Source organism: Labeo rohita, chromosome 21, assembly GCF_022985175.1.
Source record: "Labeo rohita strain BAU-BD-2019 chromosome 21, IGBB_LRoh.1.0, whole genome shotgun sequence".
NCBI lineage: Eukaryota > Metazoa > Chordata > Actinopteri > Cypriniformes > Cyprinidae > Labeo > Labeo rohita.
The window spans coordinates 12,161,439-12,182,129 of record NC_066889.1 but is presented as its reverse complement, the minus strand read 5'-3'; the positions used below and the strand labels follow the sequence as shown (position 1 = coordinate 12,182,129).

Genomic DNA, 20,691 nt, shown 5'->3' with positions numbered 1-20,691 from the left:
ACCGTTTCAAACCATCTCCGATTGCACAACCTAAGCATCCTAATCTTTCTAATTTGCTATCAGATTTAGATACGGGTCTGTTATCTCAAGGGTCATTCTATAATTGTAGGTACATCTCATGTCCGTCAAGTATATTTTTAATATATTTTCATCAATATAAACCCCCAATGCTTAATTTTCTAGTACACAGTTATATTTTGCCCAATCACATTACTATATGTTGAAAAAGCAATATCTTTTGTTCAAAAATGATGTTCATATCACATACAACCTTAGTATTCAGCTGTCTGATTTTGTAAAGTTGCTCATTTACTCTGCATTTAAACATTAAAAATACCACAAATATAAATTAATTTAATAGTTTTTCCTTCAGTTAGATTTAGGTTATCAAGACATTTGGGTGCAGTGTTGGGGAAAGTTACTTTTAAAAGTAATGCATTACAATATTGCATTACTCCCTAAAAGTAACTAATTACTTTACTTAGTTACTTTATATGGACAGTAATGCGTTACGTTACTTTTGAGTTACATTCACGTTACTTTTTAAATCTGGGCAGGGCTTGCTTGTTTTATTTTAATATAAACAGTTATATTTTTGGCAAACGTAAAAGCCCTGGCCGAAGGAAAAATAAATTCATGTCTGTACACAGGAGAAGAAGGTTCGAAACTCTTCAGTAATAAAAAAACAAAGTACATATGCTAGTTTATTTAAAGTCCTTTTTGCTAATTAGTATTGTTGAACCGGATCATCAAAGGTCAGTAGCAAAGACATTGGTTAATAAAATGGCATTAAATACAAAAAGGAAATCTGTGTTATTTAACACGTTTTTGCAGGTTTGCATCACATTCCCAAAAAGGAATGGTTTGTCCCAATCTCACATAATTTGCACAGTATGATTATATTTTCTCTAGAAGCACATGGATGAAACACTAAAAGTTATGTTTTCTCTCTTTCCCCTAATATTGATTAAACTAACAAACCTGTGTCAAGAGTGGATTAATTAACTGTCAACAGTGTTACACAAGTGTTATTGCTGAAATTTTAACAAAACAATTTAACTAAAACTAGTTTTGTTTATGAAAATATATTTCTAAACATACCATATGCTCAGTAGTTCAAGGCTTCCATGTTGAGCATAGGCCCAAAACACTAAAAATGTCAACTAAGTTACCTGTCAACTGTGTTAGGTACCCAGTAAAGGTAACATGGTGGACAGTAGTAAACATATATAGTATTTTATGCACATATTCCTACAGATCGCCTTTATTTATAGCACTTTATACAATATAGATTGAAACAGGAAAACGTTTTTCTTCACAAATTCTAAATGTCCCTCAATGTTTCTTCTATAAAATGTCTTGTTACTAGTTTCCTACCTCACGTGTAAGTAATCAGAGGTCACTATAACAATCGTTCATACTTAGAGTTAGGGATTTTTCACACCCCCATAAAACCATATACTTAATTTAGACGAGGAACACTGTTTTTGTAATTGGGCTATCTTAGCAACCACACACAACACCTTAGCAACTGCATTATGAAGCACTAAGAGCACCTCAATAACCGTTCAACAAACTAAACACCACATCTAAGTATTGTCATGGAGACTTTTCACAGGCAAGCTCTACTTTCATTTTCTTTAGAAATTGTAAAAATCTTCTTGGAACAGGCACTTCTCAAAATGGGGAACAAAACAGGGTCTGAATGTCTTTTTCCTTTTCCAATTATCAGACAAAAGATTCTAAACCTTCAGAAAATGTCAAACTCAGGAGGTCAAACTACATACTGTAAGCCATTTTATTTCTCATGCATTTTATTTTATTTATTTTTTATTTTATTTTTTATTTTTTACCCTGGAACCAAGGTTTGAGTGGTTGGAAAATTCTCTGCTGATAAACAGAGCATAAAAACAGCACAGATATAATTGACAAAATGAAAACTAATTAAGAAAAATTGATTACCATGCCACAGAAAGGGACTGTGTAGAACTGTTCATCCAAAATGAGTAATCCGGAAAATTAGTTAATCAGTAAAAAGAGTATTAACTACAATGAGCTAAAAGGCAAAGCACTCAAAGGTTTTTTTCTTCTAGAGTCACATCTTCTTGGTTAAATAAACATTACTTACACTAACAGAACTTACATTAACAATGTCATCAATATTCAAAAATATACAAAAATAATGACTTTATTCAACAATTCGTCTCCTTCGCATCACCCTAGCGCAGTTTTGGAGCGTATCCCCTGAACGCAAACGGCATATGCTGTTATGCGTCAGCTGCGCCACGCGGATATGTTTATTTACTTTGATTCGAATGAAAACAATGTATCCGTTTTGGAAACAATGTAACCGGATATGCTCCAAAATGGCGCTACGGTGATGTGGAGGAGATGAATTGTTAAATAAAGTTGTTATTTTTGTCTTCTTTGCGTACAAAAATATTCTCGTAGCTTCGTCAAATTACGGTTGAACCCCTGATATCACATGGATTATTTTACCGATCTCCTTGCTACTTTTTTGGATGTTGACTGTGTTAATTAAATTGCTGTCTATGGGAGGGTCAGAGAGCTGTCAGAATGCATCAAAAATATCTTAATTTGTGTTCCAAAGATGAACGAAGCTTTTACGAGTTTGGAACGACATGGGGGTAAGTGATTAATGACAAAATTTTCATTTTGGGGTGGAGTAACCCATTAAGGCAGAAACAATTTGAACAATATATTTAATTTATGAACGTATGTTTAGCTATTCTTTTTAATAGTTAACTTTTAACTATTTTTATTTTTTTGGAATCATCAGTCATCAAAGCTTGCTGAATACTGGTCACAGACATGGAGATTTACTTGAAATTTCACCAAACTGATTACTCACTAAAAACTCCCACAGATCATGTTTTTAATGCCATTTTAAGTCTCATTTTGATATAACAAAATGGTTATATCTAAGTGTGTGAGCTGTTTATTTACTTTTTTAAATTAGTCTTCCCATTAACGCCATTATTTTGCATTTATAGTTTGTTCATTCAGACTGATTCGCGAACACAGAATGTGCTCAAACACAAAAGGCGGGATTTATTGCATGAACCAATCACAGCCGAACATATCCAGCCATATCCAATCATATCGCGATGGAGGAATTGCCTCCTCTCACCACAGGCTTTAGGGGGTATGTTAAAGCTCAATGGGTTCAGGGGAGGCGAGAGACGCGGACTCCTGCTGTAACATCCTGACAATGTTTCTTTAGAAAAACAAGCACTTTTTGATGTTATATTTTGTAATATAAAGGGTATGCATGTGATGTCATCGTCGGCTGGAGTGGCTGTGGCTCCGCCCACTGAGTGGCAGCATAGGTTTCAACGCGAATGTTGCGACAGAACACACAAAACACCTCTAAAACCAGAATGAATTTTGCGATTGACTGTACAAAGAGATTTGACAAGAAACCTGAGGTATATTTTACAGAATGCTGAAAGCTACTAAAAAGAGAAGCAAATTAATCGCTGCAATTCAAAGAAACAAATGGTCTCCAGGCAGTGAAATAGATTTATAGTTTTCATTTCATGTTAATATGTTGAACTGTGCAGTAAAATCATATCCTATATATTATAGTATATCGTATTGACAAGTCATCAACTAAATATTTACCAACTTAAATTCTGCATAACTGGATGTTTTTAAATAAACACTGACAAAAACTACATATGTTTTTCAGCTGGACGATACAACGATATATATATCATTGATATACGTGATCACCGGGGTTTAGACCAACATATTTTGTATTTACAAAATGAGTTCACAGGCAAATTTGCTTTATTTATTTTCCCCAGCGTCAGAATCAGACACATATACCTGTTAGAAAACACAATTTCTGGCTGCATCAATATCCATTGACCACTGGATGTTTGTTAAGTTGTTGGGAACCTTATATCAGGTTCAGCTACCTTTAGTTTAAACTGATTATCTTTTGTTTTACTTGCGTTTTCGCATCTTGCCTATTAAATCCATTCACGCTGCAAGTTCTTTTGCCACTCAGTCTGGCTGAGGGGGCGTGTCCCGGGAAAGTGACGTCAATGCATACCCTCTTTTGGCATTGTTTTGTTGTTGTACTACGTTTTTTTCACATCCAATATTTTGACGAGGCATTGCCCATGACAATGGAGGAAATGGCCATGGACTGTACATACTTTTGATTGTTAAATATTAACTACTTTTCATGTTACAATTTTATGTTAATATTTTATCAAATATTTTAAACATGACCCTGGACCACAAAACCAGCTGTACAGTAGCATGGGTATATTTGTAGCAATAGCCAACAATACACTGTATGGGTCAAAATTATTGATTTTTCTTTTATGCCAAAAATCATTAGGATATTAAGTAAAGATCATATTCAGTTAAGATATTTACTAAATTTCCCACCATAAATACATCAAAACTTATTTTTTGATTAGTAATATGCATTGCTAAGAACTTCATTTAGACAACTTTAAAGGGGATTTTCTCAATATTTAAATTTTTGTGCACCCTCCGATTCCAGATTTTCAAACTGTTGTATCACGGCTAAATATTGTCCTATTCTAACAAACCATACATCAGTGAAAAGTTATTTATTCAGCTTTTGGAGGATGTATAAATCTCAATTTCAAAAAACTAGCCCTTATGACTGGTTTTGTGATCCAGGGTCACAAAAAGTTATTAAAAAACAGGATTTGTTCTTGGCAAAAAAGTAGTCTCAATGGAAGATCGAGATATGGGATACAACGGGGCTAAAGGCGCCTCGGGGTAAAAGGCGCATTTGATATTATTTTCCTCTAAACTAGATGGCAGAAAAAAAAAAAAAAAAAGTGGAGTAGTACTTTTCAAAACATTCGCTTTTCAAGATACACATGCAAATGTGTCTGATCCTTGATGCAATCGTGAGCAGCAGCGCAAAGTCGATTCTGTGCATGCTTGATCTAATATTTGATGTTTTTAAAAATGTTGTAGAGTTAAGTAGCAAATGAGAATTGCTAAAAATATTAAACATATCTTAAAACAAAGGTCTTCTTAATGATTTTCATAATAATTAAGATAATTAAAACAGCTGTTTTTAAATAAGGAAAGAATATGTAAAAGTATGGCATTTAGGGTTAAAGGCACAACAATTAACATGATAATTAATAAAAGGCTGACTTTTCCATTTGTTGACATGACGTTGTTAGATTCAGATGTTAAATATCATATGTTATGTATGGAGTCCATCTTAGAGATGATGTTTACAATAAAACCATCATTTTTAAAATATGCTATTAATCATATCATATGATAAAATATAATTTGTTGTTACTACTGTAAATCTACATTAATTTATTATGGCATCTCCTTCAATGCTTTCAGAATCTTTACAGTTTAAAATGATTTTGTTTCTGTATTTTAAAATATATATTTTATATTAACATATTTTAATGACAGTATATTTATTGAACAAAAAATATTTTTATTTATCAAAATAAGCAGAAAATAATACAAACTTTGTTTTGAACAAGTATTCACTTGAAAACATTATTTCAGCTAAAGTATTTGTATCAATACTGTGTGCCTTTCACCCCATATGTAGGGTAAAAGGCCTCCCTTGCCACCTCATACATTTATGAGATTTTTAAACAAAATAAACAACTTTTATGATTTATTTTATGATTTATAAATGTTCAATACAATAGTATGTATTCTTTCTGCAATCACACACTTGGGCACAGTGAAAAGCACATTTTTTTTTCTTAAGGGGTGCCTTTAGCCCCGTTTTACCCTACATTTTCAAAGACAAGATACAAAAACAAAACAAGCACCTAGAGAAACAAAAAACAAGGCTCACCAAACATTACAGCCTAACAAGGACCTGACAAATGACTCGAGAGGGTATATATATATACCCTGACAAACTAGCCTAATTAAACGCTACACAGGTGGACGCAGTCGACATGGGGGAAAACATGAACATCCAACAACAAACATGACGCACAGTACCTCCACAACAAAGGACCAAATGAAAACGAAAGAGCTACAAGACAAAACACAGATTCCCAAAAGCGTAACAGCATTGTAGATGTGTATACGTCTCTATCAGAGGCGCGATAAGGGAGTGCTCAAGCTCCTGCTGAAGAGGACCACTGATACTAACTGTACGGTTGAGCAGGTAGAGAGTGGTGATTAATAGAGTCCGGGGTCAACGAGACAGAGATGGAGAGTCTGGGACAGTCGAATGGGGATCCATAGAGGAAATCAATTTTTAATTTGGCTGTCAGGATAGTAAAGCTGGAACTTCAACAGTATAGACATGACATAAATTATGGGACATGCTCGGAGGGGTGCGAAAGAGAAAGGAGAAGATAAGAAAGAGGTAAAAGAGGACAGATCGCTCGCCAAACAAAAAAACATCAATGGAACCCGAGAAACCAGGACTTCTTTGAGAAGGTCTCAACCATCTCGCCTAAATTCAAAGGAAAGAACAAAACGCTCCTTACATCTTTAAGGCAGCCCATGAAGTTGTTGCTCACAGGGGAGCCGGGCAGATCCGCGGTGTTTGGACTGCCGCCCACATAGAAGAAATCATCTGAACCCAGCATGGTGTAATCCTCCTGGGTGTAGCCGGTGGTTGTCAGCAGGCCGTCCACCGATATTGTCACCTGTGTTTGCACAAAGGCCGCGCAGGGATAGAAAATAGAGAGAGAGAGGGGAAAAAACAAGAGAGGGAACGTGGGAAATCTTTTGATTATGCAAGAGCAGAAATCCTTGTTGGTTTCAACAAGTTCCTCTACCAAAAAAAAAAAAAACTCTGTTTCACGTGGGGGCTCCTCTGGTTCTGTATGCATACGTTAGCGAGGGGGCAACCCATTTTTATGTCTGCTATTGCTGCTTTCTGAATGAGAGAATGCTTTCATGTGTGCTGGACTGTGCACTAGTCAGTGTTGGAGAGGAGAAACAGGAAGGGGAGGTGTATGGCTACAGGAACTAAGAGGAATCACTATATGTTGAGTGGGTTAGCAAGTGATGTTAAGGGTGACTGTGCGAGATTAGTATAAAAGGGGGGATTCAGACACAAAAATGGTTGTTAGTATAACAGAGGTTGCATTTAACTATGTTGGTGGTCAGTTCTGATCAACTACTGGATTAATTGCACACATTTCGTAAGAGATGTCTTGAAAAGAAATACTTTGGAGGTGTTTGGGTAGCGATAGCTTACAGTTTGTTAATACACAAGCCGTGCATGACGGTTAAGACATCTCAGGCTGCGATTTCAGGACTTAATGTAGTTAGGCTCATTTATAAAGAGTCATTTATGATGAATTAAATGCATCTAGAGCACAATTGTATTTGCAAACGCTAATGTTGAAGAGAGCAAACGCTGGCAGGCATCCAAAACAGGTGGTTTTCTTACAGTCTTAATAAATGCTCGGGGTTGAGGCGTTTCCATGCCGACAGACAGAAAGGATTCAGATTCCATCTCTAATATCGTCAAATATTCTGTGAACATTATTATTACTGTGGAGCTGGAAAAAAATGCAGCTTGTTTGCTGGAAATTGTATATGGTATGCACTGTCCTGAAATTGAAACCCAGTATTTGTCTGAACCTTTATAAGAGAGAAAGAGCAGAGAAAGCAAGACATGGAAGGGAAAAGAAAGCCAAAAAAAAAGCATAAATCAATTTACAGGACCAGACAACATCAACAAAAATAGTTACCCACACATGCAGCGGAAGCAAATTATGCAGGTGCATAATGGCGTATAAGCTGCGTAGTATATCCAAAGCACAAGTCCAGTGATGCAAAACAACATGTCGCACATGCTACATTAAAAAAGTGCCACATGTCATCAGCTGCTTATAGAAATGAATGATTGAAATCAATATAACAACGCATGAGGAAAACAAGATGTACTCTTCTGCCACAGGAAGTGAAGGGTAAGGAGAGGTCAGTCTTTTCTCTGTTCCCTGGGCAGAGGGTTAATAACAGCTATGTGGCAGCTGCAATCATTTTTATCCAATTCTGTCATTTTCCACTTTCAATTCATATAAACAGTGAGTGTTTCTGCTCAAGCAGAACACCTCCATTTGTCTGCCCAAGGTCATTCTTTTCAGATTAAAGTGTGAGGCAACTGGAAATTAGAAAGAACTGTCAATAACATGCTACTTGTGGAACAGAAGGGCTTGTACATTTTAGCATTAACACAGTGTAAAACATCTAACCATATTATATCTGATTGTATTAAGGGGTGATATGTACAAAATCCTATCTCACAGACTAGCTCAAAAATGAAAATTCTGTCATTAATTACTCACCCTCATGTCGTTCCAAATCCGTAAGACCTTCATTCATCTTCAGAACACATATTAAGATATTTTTGACGAAATCCGAAAGCTTTTTGACCCTGCATAGACAGCAACACAACTAAAACATTCAATGCCCAGAAAGGTAATAAGGACACTGTTAAAATAGTCCATGTGACATCAGTGGTTCAAACTTAATTTTTTTAAGCTATGGCAATACTTTTTGTGCGCAACCCAGGCTCACGAAAATACGTGCCCCATATACATTTCTGCAACACCGTAACTACGTACCTTACTGAAAGTTTCGTGGCAGTTTCAAAGTAAAATATTACGTTGGTACAGGCATGTATTGCTGCATTTTTATTATGTTGCTTGAGGTGTGTATTGCGGCTGTTCAGAATTCAAATATCCAGGGAGTGCCGCTAAAGCTTAATGCTTAATCGTGTTGGAAATATCCCCTACACCAAACCTAACCCTGTACAGGGCTCAACGTTTAGGAATTTTTCTACTGGCCCGGTCAGGACAGTGGTTAAAATTTTTACTTGCCCAGTCATAATTTTTATTGCCCCTGCCACAAAAGCAAAAAATACTTGCTGTTATCATTGTTTTTGGCTCATGTTATCTTTTACTCTAATAAATAAGCCTATATGACATCAAAATTTTACATACCAATTAAATTGTACAATTCTCAATTCCAATTTCGATACCACAGCAAAACCTACTAGCCTAACAAATATAAAGTTCAAACATTATTTGTTTGTTCAAAAATTCTTTAACTATTATTAATATTTCATTACAAATGAAAAGATGCTTTAGGAAAACAGTAGACAGACTGAAAGAACACAAACTCAGTCTGTGCCAGCAGGTGGCGTTTATGGAACAACAGTGATGCTCTGTTTCTTTGGTTACAGCTGTAAACAGAAGCACCGTGCTTATGAATGCTACGTTAAATGTAATATACAGAGGCAAATGAAAAGAAAACGTAATGTAAAATTTTCTTAAAACAGTCAGTTCCCCTCAGAGATACATTCAAATGAACCCCCATTTCAATATTTAGAATAATATTTCCAATATTTTGCGCATTGTGAACCGTGATTTTGCTCTGTCTGCTACAGTATTTTTGTCTCTTTGCGTTCGTCTTCAGCATCTCTGGCCTCTGCTAACGGATGTTTAAAGGGTTTGTAATATTTCCACACATATGACAATTTGAAAAATGATTGCATGCAGTTCGTGTGCAAGCCTGGAACAGAGATCGGTTAAAATGAGTCCGGTCGATCGGTGCATCTGTACTCCACTGTATAGACAAAATATTGATTATTCATTGTTAAAGCTACAAAGTTAATCGTCAAGACAAGTATTTTGACATACTTTCGTAGGCTATTTGTCCGTCAGAGACACGTCTCTCTGTGATCGCTTGAAATTTTTAATTAACAAGGCTTAAAAACACATGCAAATGATAAACTTTCGTGATGATGCGGCAGTGGCCCAATCGGGCCAGTGACAAATTCGTCAACTGTCCCAAGCGTCTTTCACGCTGGCCCCCGGGCACTCCTTATTGTTGAGCCCTGCTATACCTATCCGATAGCGTTAACAAATGCAAAATTGATACAGAAACGCATATGTTTATGCACCCGTATTTTAATCTCCTTATGCAGATTTGAGCTGTTTTGTCTAACCATGGTTTCACGGGGTTCGCACCGTAGTTCTTCATCACTTTAAGAGGTCATTGGATGCCCATTTTCCACAAATTGATATGATACTTTAGGTTCTTAATGAAAAGTCTATAACATACTTTGGGTAAAATTTCTCAATGGTAGTGTAAAACAACACCTTTTTACCTTGTCAAAATCAGCTCTGCAGCCATCAACCCGTTTTGTTGCACGTTGCTTTAAATACAAATTAACTCTGCTTACCCCGCCCCTCCCTTCTGTGGGCTGACGAACTGTTCTGTTTACTTTAGCTCCCTTTAGCCCCGAAACTTGCTAACTAGCACGTTATTAGGAAAGGCAATTGCAAAAATTCATAAAAAAACCCTTATACTCACTTCTGCTATAGGTGAAGCTGGATCACGAATGATTCGCGGAAACATAGACGCATTTAGGTAGATCAGGAGGCACACTCCCTTCACAAACAAAAGAAATCCACTGTGTCTTCTGTGGCAGTCGGAGTGTTACAGCTCACACAGGGCGGGTCTAAGGTAAGACGGCCATGTCAACCAACTATGGTGGGAGGGGCCGTGGTCCATGTGATTTCACACAGACAAGAAGCTGAGAATGGCCTGATTTGAAATAGGGGATATTATTTTTAGGGATTAAATAAAAACCTCTTGGTGGATTTTTATCATTATAGGGTGGATGTGTACACACACTGCCAACACATATTTATGTTCAAACAATGTGTAAAAGTGAATTTTGCATTCGATGACCCCTTTAAGTGTAATGCTGTATCATGTGAATTACCAAGCAAACCAACTAAATTAGAAATCTCAAGAATATGAGGCATATGTGACAACAACGTTCAAAAGTATCAGTTTTCAAATCACACAGGATGTTAAAATGTCAGGACATAATATTCTAAAAATAACTGTGTGAAAATTAGGCTTTATTAATTAAAACTTTGTACCTGTAAATCATACTTTCTGTGAAAATGAATAAAAGTTGATTCGTTTTTCCAGTTTTGCAGAAATGTATAAAGAGGCACGTATTTCCAATGAGCCTATGTTGGAAATCATGTCAAATGTTGTGAACACATATCGAAGACTGACAGAAGAAAATAAATTGTAATAGCACCATTGTTTTCTTTGTGCACAAAAAGTATTCTCATAACTTCTAAGATTAGGGTTGAATCACTGATGTCACATGGACTATTTTAACAATGTCTTTACTACCTTTCTGGGCCTTGAACATTGTGGTTGTGTCTGAACTTGTGCTCCAAAGATGAACGAAGGGTCTTACGGGTTTGGAATGGCATGACGGTGAGTAATTAATGACAGAATTTATATTTTTGGGCATCCCTTTAAAGTCATAACTCAGTACTTTTAATGAATGCTTTAAAAATGCATTTATTTACTGCAAAAAGGAAGAGTTCTATAAATGATCAATTTACATTATGCAATGCTTAAGTTAAAAACAAGACTCAAAAGAATAAAACATTACAAATACGACCATGTTAGTCAAATCTAAAGCCACTGAAGAACAGTGGATTTTTGCAGTTGAATTCTATAATAATTGGAGTTAAGATGATGCTTGGCAGCCAAAAGCAACCCACAGTTACACCCTATCTACACGACGTGTCAAAACTGAATCGCTCCCATTATAATCAACTAAGCTTCACACTGAAATCATCTGTCTGCAATAAAGTTTGAAGAACAGAGTTTTCAGCTTTCTTTTTTTTTTTTTTTTTTGTTGCATATATATTAGAGCATATATTGTGCTATTACATGTAAAATGTATTAAATAAATGTAGTTGCATCTACAAATAAAAGCCATTACCCTTCTTTCCTGTAGTTCTTGATTAACTTGGCAGATATGAATATAATGTTTGAGAACATTGCATATTAAGAGACATTTCCAAGCAGAAATCAGAATTATTAAATGCTACATCATACAGTGCACCGCAATCTCTGTATGAGATGCTGCAACATTTAATAAAAGCCAACATCAAAGAGGGAGAATAAGGGAAAATGGAGCAGGTGGACAGAAATGCTGCACAAGAGCTGTAGTCAAATGTTTGTTTTTGATTGTTTCTTTTATCTGAGAAATTACCAAACGCTTTGAAAGAGCACCCTCTGCCCTTTTAGTTTGACTGACACTGGGCAGTTTATATTTTATATTAACTGCCAAGTTTGTCTGTGTAATTCTGAGGATATGGTTTCGGAGCAATACATCAGGATTTACATTAAGGATTTACATTCTGTCTGAAAAAAACAAATCTAGTGTCAGCCATAGTGTGGCCCAGACTGAAGTCAGCAGCTTACAGCATCATTTATGCCCACCGTAGAAACTCTCAGCCAAATAAGATGTGTTATTGATGGTACAACAAAAAGCATTTTAATAAGAATAAGGGTGGGGGGGGGCTGTGAGTGGTATAAAAAAACAATGTACATAAATTGCAAATGGCAAAAAAATGAACTTTTGCATGGCACCTGGGGATTGATGCCATTTTTAAACTTTTCTTTAGTCGTTTCTGCACAGTAAAAGCAAAAAGAGATAAAAAAGAAAGGGCCAAACCAAACTAGACAAATTAGAATGTGATATCTACCATATAATGCAGTTTGTTTACCGTAGGGAGTCCAACCCCTGCGCGCTTCAAAAAAAGAAAAAAACAAGGAGGGAGAGTAAAATTACATACCATAAACTCCACAGAAGCTTTGAAAAATGACTTGCTAGCAATTTTAAAGCAAATTTAACCATACCACGAACTGATACTTAATTTCTCCGCCCTCCATTAGAATATATCTTCCCAGGAAGAATGAGAAAAAAAATAGCTCTGTTAGTTTACACCTAATTTCTTTGGACACTGTCAACGGCAAACAGATGGCTCACATTCCATGGAGGTTTTCATGTTAGTATTTGAAGGGGGTAAAGGCAGAAGATAAACAATGACAAATCCACTTAAAGGCTTCAGTGTTAGTAAAAGAGAGAAAAAGAGAGAGAGAATTCAACTAATCTGTCAAACAAGATGGTTCAGGGAGGGTTTTGAAGGAGGGATCTTGCAGAGGCAGCAGCGTTAGAGTAAAGAATGACAGCAGCAGTAGCGACTCGCTCGTTATTTAAGGTAAATGAATGACAAAAGCAAAAATGTCAACACCCGTTATGCGCTCGTTTAGGCCTGCTCGTTGACGCCGAGCTCGGTGCTTCCGTAATTTGTCGTGGCGGAACAAAAACACAGCTCATTCGTTAACAGATGCAAGTTGCGCCCTCGGCTCTGTAAGCAACACTCGAGCTAAAGGTTACGGCAGTCAAATGGAGAAATAATCAGCGGTGGAAGAAGCGAGCAGGCATAGTGTGCGTCTATACGACGCGCCCTATCGCATAATCATATTTCTGCAATAACGTATTGAAAACAATCAGGATAATGCCACTGAAAAAAAAAACAGCCTCGACTACGAGCGCTGCTTTTTTGAAGGCTCTGATAGAGGGACCCCTTTTCTCTTAGGTTAAATGATAAATAGTAAACATTCCCCGTTCTTCACAAGATGGAAGGCTTGCTGAATGCGGACAGATTATTCTGCCGGCGTAATTGGAGCATATTCACCGTCTTGGTTTAATCACAGGCAAAACAGAGCGGTGCAGTCTGGACTTGAATGGAGTCGCCAAATCAAAACACTCCTCTTCAACAGGGACTCGCACATACACACACACACACACACACACACACATCCCGTACTGGTTAGTAACAACTGGAAGGTAATTATCACCGCCGTCTCTGTCTGGAAGTGCCTGTGGCTTAATGGTACTTCAATCTTGCAGTGAAGAAGATTCCTGAAAGCCCTCCAAGAGTCCAACAGCAGAAATATTTTGCTCTCACTAAATCGCTGAAATGAACACATCTCGGTGCTTAAAAGGTAAATCTATTTTGCTATCAGAGTTGCATATTACCTTGTTAAGTCTCTGACGGCTAGCATTGTTAGGCGGACAAGCTCCAAAACAACTGCCTGGTCCACTAAAGCACCTGTGAGACCATCTGATTCCAATTAAGTCTGGGCTTTGTGCAGTTCATCTCAGGGAAAATTCCATTCTAAAGTGAGCTCTTTATTTCAAAATGTTGTCTGGATTTTTCTGGCTTTTTTTGCAGAAATTAAGCTCTGTGGCCAACAAAAGTTTTAATTTTTACATGTTTTGGTCATCAATGTAGTCTTTACGAATAAACACAACTTCTATGAATTTTGAAGCCTAAATACAATCATTAGAAGCACAAAGCTAAGTATACACTGTTGAAAAAAAAACAGCATATGTTTGTTAGGTATGTTTTGGTTGGTTAGAGCTGGTTTAAGTTGGTCAGGACCAGCACATGACCAGTTTAAACCAGTTCATGATCAGAAGCCATGCTTCAAAACACAAACAAAGCTGTATATGTGGACTAGTAACCAATTTTTCTTTTTCTGTTCCTGTTCGACATGATTAAGTTTAAAGGGATAGTTCAGCCAAAAATGAAAATTACACTCTTAAAAATAAAGGTGCTTTAAAAGGTTCTTTACAGCGATGCCATAGAAGAACTATTTTTTGGTTCCACAAAGAACCATTCAGTCAAAGGTTCTTTAAGAACCATCTCTTTCTTACCTTTTTATAATCTGAAGAACCTTCTTTCGCCACAAAGAATCTTTTGTGAAACAGAAAGGTTCTTCAGATATTTTCAAGGCTTTTTATGGAACCATTTACACAAAAAAGGTTCTTCTATGGCATCGTAAAGCACCTTTATTTTTAAGAGTGTACCTCATGATTTACTCACCCTCAAGACATCATAGGTGTTTATGACTTTCTTCTTTCAGACAAACACAATTGGAGTTATATTAAAAATTGTCCTGGCTCTTCCAAGCTTTTTAATGGCAGCGAATGGGTGTTGAGATTTTAAACAAAAATAAAGTGCATCCACACATCATAAAAAGTGCTCCACACAACTCCTGGAGGTTAATAAAGGCCTTCTGAAGTGAATCGATGCTTTTGTGTAAGATTAATATTCATATTTAAAACTTTATAACCTGTAATCTCTAGCTTCCGCTGTTGTACGCATGTTCACAAGAGAGTGGCGTTCCAGCAGAAGACATAGATTGTACGCGTAGTGTAAGCTCTGGTGAGAAAGTAAAGAACCAGAAAGCAAAACAAGGATTTGAGGATTTGTAAAGAAAAATGTCAGAGGATTTCAGTATAAGCCAAGAGGAGACTGGTTTTTCTTTGCTGTAAACAAAACTTGGTTCTTGAGAGACTAGCATATTCTCACTGGAGCATATCCACTGCAACACACTCTCTCGTGTACGTACAAACGACAGTTAGCAGAAGCCAGAAATTACACTTTATAAAGTCTTAAATATAGATATTTTTCTTACCAAACGCATCGATTCACTTCAGAGGGCCTTTATTAACCCCCAGAGCTGTGTGGAGCACTTTTTATGATGGATAGATGCATTTTATTGGACTTTAAATTCTCAACAGCCATTCACTGCCATTATAACACTTGGAAGAGCCAGGACATTTTTTAATATTACTCTGACTGTCTGAAAGAAGAAAGTCATAAATACTTGGATAGCTTAAGGGTGAGTAAATCATGGGGTGATTTTCTTTTTTGGGTGAGCTATCTCTTTATCCCCAACTTCTTTATTTTGTAGTCCTATTTAGCAATTTGTAAGCACAATTGTATTACTGATGCACTTTAATGTCATAGAATAAAATGTGAACATATCTTGAGCTTTTGTTTAACCACAGACCTTATTTCACGCATTTAACCATTAAAAAAACTTGACTTCGGCAGAGGTAAAAAACTAATTTTTGGGTGTTAAGACTCATTTCTGCAAAATCTATAAATATAGAAGTGACATCCTGTTGGGTTTAAAAAATAAATTACTTCCATGAAGTTCCTGTTGCTAACAGCCTAATTAAAGAGTCCTTCCTGAAGTTAATTTGGCTGCTCACTTTAGAATGAAACTTGCAGTCTACAATTCACATTTTATTACAAACAATATACTCTTGGTATCACAGGATTTAGCTAAAAATCATATGGTGAACAATAGTTATTTTGGAAGAAACACATTTTTTAGCCAAATAAAAGGTTTAGATTGACTTAAAACTGCTGTAGCAATTTTTTTCAATTTTCAATCACACTTGAAATTCCCTATTGCCTGATGAATATCATTGAAACAGCTGTTGTGAGAATCACATTTGCCTTTGCGAACATAAAAAACAATCTCATCCTGACCACCACTTCTTAGCCAGAGAACTCAAAGAGTTCAATTACTTTTGCAAGCAGTGCAGAAATTGCTAAAAGCAGTTTTAAACAGTTAATACTGCAATTACGCATTTATACATGTAGTAAGTTCAACAAAATACAATCTTCAAAAATGTCAGAGAGATCAAATGAAGCACCCTGTGGAGCCACGATACGCAAAGGTGAACGTTACCTGACGTAGGTTGCGGGACACGCGGACCGCGTGCCAGGCGTTGTCGTTGAACTTGCCGTCGGACGGCTCCACCAGAGCCTCGAAGGCACCGGAGCCCAGGTTGATGACCAGACACACGGCCCCACTTTTCAGAGACAGGTTGACATAGTCGGCAGACTTGCCAGTGTGGAGCAGGAGGCCGTTTCGCTGCAGCGTTCGGAAGGACAGGGTGATTTCGTCTGTGCTGCTCTGGATGGGCTTTTGGGACAGGTCGTAGCTGAAGAACTCATTACCCTTGAACGTGGCCACTGACTCCACTTGGCCTTGTTGAAGGGAGATAGAAAAAGGCAAGGGAAGGTCATTAGAGCTGGGATGGATGTGGACCAAGGGTATGAGAACTGACTTCTCTTTATATTCTCTGTGTTTTATAGACTCTCACAGAAACCAACCAAACATTTGAAGATGAACAAGTGGAAATGGAGAATTAATGAAATGGCAATGGATGTAAAATACTCATAGCGTGTTTTACAACCTAGAAAAGTTCAGGCAGGGCATTGATGTGATTTTGGCTAATGAGAGGTTTAAGGCCACTGGCTCAAATGAAGCATAAATGAACCGAAAATTAACAGTACAAGACAGCTGCGAGCATGAATCATTGTACATATCTTTGACATGAGAAAATCTCACCGGACTACACACATGCTTCCCACAGACAAGAACCGCAGAGGTGTGTGATGTCACACATGTAAATGGGTGTAATCTCCCCCAGCGCCATTCGCGTCAGCTAATCGTGAAGGTCATTTATGCATGTAAATCTCGCCGTCCTGAAATTAAACCGCGAGTGTGCAATTAAACGAGCTGAAAACGGGCTGTCAGGAATAATCTGAAATAAAACATAGCTGCAGTTTTAAATAACGGTTTGATTTGTGAACGCCACTGCAAGATGTGAAAGCTTTGATGAACGAGGTAGAGTTTCAAAATACAGTCATTAAGAAAATAGGCGACTGAGGAGGAAGCTTGTCAAAATATCTTATCTTCGTTATTTTAGGTTGTTAAAAATCATCTCTTTTACAGACACCTTGTTAGTTTTGCCTTTATTTTCTGGCATTATGTGCAGCCCACACCACCTGTTAACCTACTGGGTTGTGCAATAGTACACATTTTTTAACTCTAATAGTTGGTGGGTTGCCTGTTGTGTGATGCAAAGGGAAGCCCTGTATAATTAGCCTAGTTTCGGGTTAGTCTGACCCCAATTGGACACGATTCTTAAGGCAGAGTGTTTACATAAGACGTGTTCCAAACAGCTAGAGAGCACAGCAGAAAATGCTAAGTTCTCAGGCAGTTTTAATCTAGTCAACAAAATTACTGTTAAATCATAATTAAATGACTTTTGTTTAAAGATCCTGTTTGATAAATATGGCAAGAAAAAAATGAGCAAGAATTAACAATCAAAGATTTTAAATCATAGTCTATCAGAGACTGATCTATTCGAATGAACATAAACTGAAATGCTTCATTGCTAACAGGTTATTTTACTCCCTTAAATATGTCATATACAGTATATGATGATTAGTTAAATACAAAATATACACTATCATTCATTAATTTCAAAAAAATTCTTAATACAGTTAAAAGAGTAATATTGTAAAATATTATTACAATTTAAAGTAACTGTTTTCTATTTAAATACATTTTAAAATGCAAACTATGTAGTATAATGGAATAACCAAGCATAATCTAATAACTGCACATACTAAGCATTACATTATTAATGTAATAAAATGTTCATAATGTGGTTGTTGTATGAGAAATGCATTATTATAGAAACACTTTTATTTTAAAATTTCAGACAACATGACTATTTTGGTGAGTTACATTATGTGTACAAGATTTTATTACATTTTAAGAAAATCACTGCATTATTAAACGTTTATTGCATTAACAATGTAATACTTATTACATTATGTGCAGTTAATATAGCATGCTTAGTTACATTATAATTCTAATATGCTGATTCGGTGCTCAAAACATTTCTTATCATCTTATACTAAAACTGATTGGCATTTTAGTGGAAATTATTATACTTTTTCTTCATCACCCTGAAAAAAAAAGGTAAAAAGAACAATTTTTTAAATATTATTATTTTGTAAGATTATAAACGTCTTTACTCTCAATTTTGATCAGTTTAAATTGTTCCTGCTAAATAAAAGAATTATTTCTTGTAATGTAATATGTAATATGTAATATGTGACCCCGGACCACAAAATCAGTCTTAAGTAGCACAGGTATATTTTTAGCAATTGCCAAAAATAAAATGTATGGGTCAAAATGATCGATTTTTCTTTTATGCCAAAAATCATAAGGGTATTAAGTAAAGATCATGTTCCATGAAGACATTTCGTACATTTCCTACCATAAATATATCAAAACTTAATTTTTGATTAGTAATATGCATTGCGAAGGACTTCATTTGGACAACTTTAAATGTGATTTTCTCAATATTTATATATCCAGATTTTCAAATAGTTGTATTTTGGTTCAATATTGTCCTATCCCAACAAACCATACATCAATGGAAAGCCTATTTATTCAGCACTTTGTAGATCTTTTTTATGCCCAAAGATACACACCACAAAAAAAGCATAATACCACCCCTTTAATATAATATCTGATGTGAAAAATGAGTATTTAATTTCAATTTGCACTCATCAACTATGTTATTTATGGCTAAACTCATATGCTAATACTGAGTAAATTAAAGAAATAGTACCACTAGCATAGCATGCTAACTTAGCTTACACCCTACACATAAACTAGAGAATGCGTTAGACTTCATTTTGACGGACAGGGTCATAAAAATTCCGTCATGACCTATTATTACCCGCCATTTTAATTTTCATATTTTAATTCTAACAACACATTTAATTGCTTTTATTTTTGTTCACATTTTCATTTTTAATTATGAACCTACAGGACGATATAGGCTTATGCATTTATTTTGAACAGAACAGATGAACAGATGAGTCTGCATGACTTTTCATGTTCAACACCACACCTCGCAGTGACAGCAATTTTAAGATATTTTCATTTTTATGAACGAATATAGATTCTTAAATCCCAATCGATCTTTTGGTCTATGGTGTTTTTAGCTCATGAATGAACAGTAACTTACATAGTGCGCATCCCATTCAATAAGTCGCAATAGGCTAAGCTTTGTTTAACTTCTGATATGAAACAAAGTCTCAGATTTCAAATTCTGTCCATTTCATTAGGTAAATTTAAGCAATAAATACTGTTTTGGCACTCTTTAATGTAGCGTGATAGATCGTTGTAGCTTTTGAATAACGTTACTCGCTTGTGCCTAATCAAACGCTTAGCAAAACATTTGTGACAGTTTCATTTTTGTTCTGGATCCCGTGTTCTTGCTGCTACACCTGTGCGCACTCGACACCAACTGGGCAGGGGTGGGAATTACAGTTAGAAGTTACAACAGATCACCCTCAGTGTAATCTGTCAAAGTGACTGACGGCCTTTAGATTTTTCCACCACTGCTAAAAAAAATTCCGTCAGTGACGCACAATTTTACGTAAACACACAAGTTCTTAAGGCTTTCAATTAGGCATTACAAACAGCCTCCTGGGGTCCTACTGTAGGTGTACTTGATTCAAAAGTTTGACCAAATTGTTTATGACACCAGATGTAGTCATTTTTCATCTAATTGATACACAAGTCTACCAAATCTATTAAGTTTCTGCCCACCCATGTCAGACAATCATGTTTTACAGCAGCGGTACAGCAATATTCGTCCTTCGGATATGCATACATAACCTGCTCAGCGGCTAAAAATAGTATGAAATATTCCATTCCAGGTTTAACCAGCAGAGCATAACATTAATTTGAAGACTTGTGATATTTCATCAAGCAAGAAGGCTCAGACCATCAGTTAGGAAAGAAACGATTGGGCACGAATCAACAAACCAGACATCTTCACCAAGGAAATGTGACCTTGCAAAATTACAGCGGCAGAATCTTATCATAGTGCCACTTGGTTCAGTGGAGAATAAACAGCCAGAGCGTGTTCCACAACAAGCAGACCTACCACGTAGAGAGGAACTCTTTAAGAGATGACAGAAACGAAGCCCCTGCTGAGCTGTGTGTGCTTAAGAGTTTTTTTTTTTTTTTTCTCCTTCTTGTTTTCTCATCGAATACAGTGTGACGCAAAGAGAATGTGACCCACAAAACACAGGGGCTATGACTAAGTATAAGGTAATGTTTCTAACAATACACCGA

At 36.3% G+C, this 20,691-nt stretch overlaps 1 protein-coding gene across 13 annotated transcripts in view; it reads right to left on the bottom strand.

Annotated features, from left to right (window-relative positions):
• nrxn2a (neurexin 2a) overlaps nucleotides 1-20,691 on the bottom strand; it is a 497,417-nt gene that overhangs the window by 319,438 nt on the left and 157,288 nt on the right. For 7 of the 13 annotated variants that reach the window (XM_051093387.1, XM_051093386.1, XM_051093393.1 and 4 more), the window contains 3 exons: nucleotides 16,423-16,724; nucleotides 12,570-12,614; nucleotides 6,507-6,668 (listed from right to left, as the gene is read on the bottom strand). In XM_051093387.1, the coding sequence (XP_050949344.1) occupies nucleotides 6,507-6,668; nucleotides 12,570-12,614; nucleotides 16,423-16,724 (509 nt within the window). The remainder of the gene's footprint in view (nucleotides 1-6,506; nucleotides 6,669-12,569; nucleotides 12,615-16,422; nucleotides 16,725-20,691) is intronic. The other 6 variants (XM_051093390.1, XM_051093396.1, XM_051093397.1 and 3 more) reach the window with 2 other exon arrangements.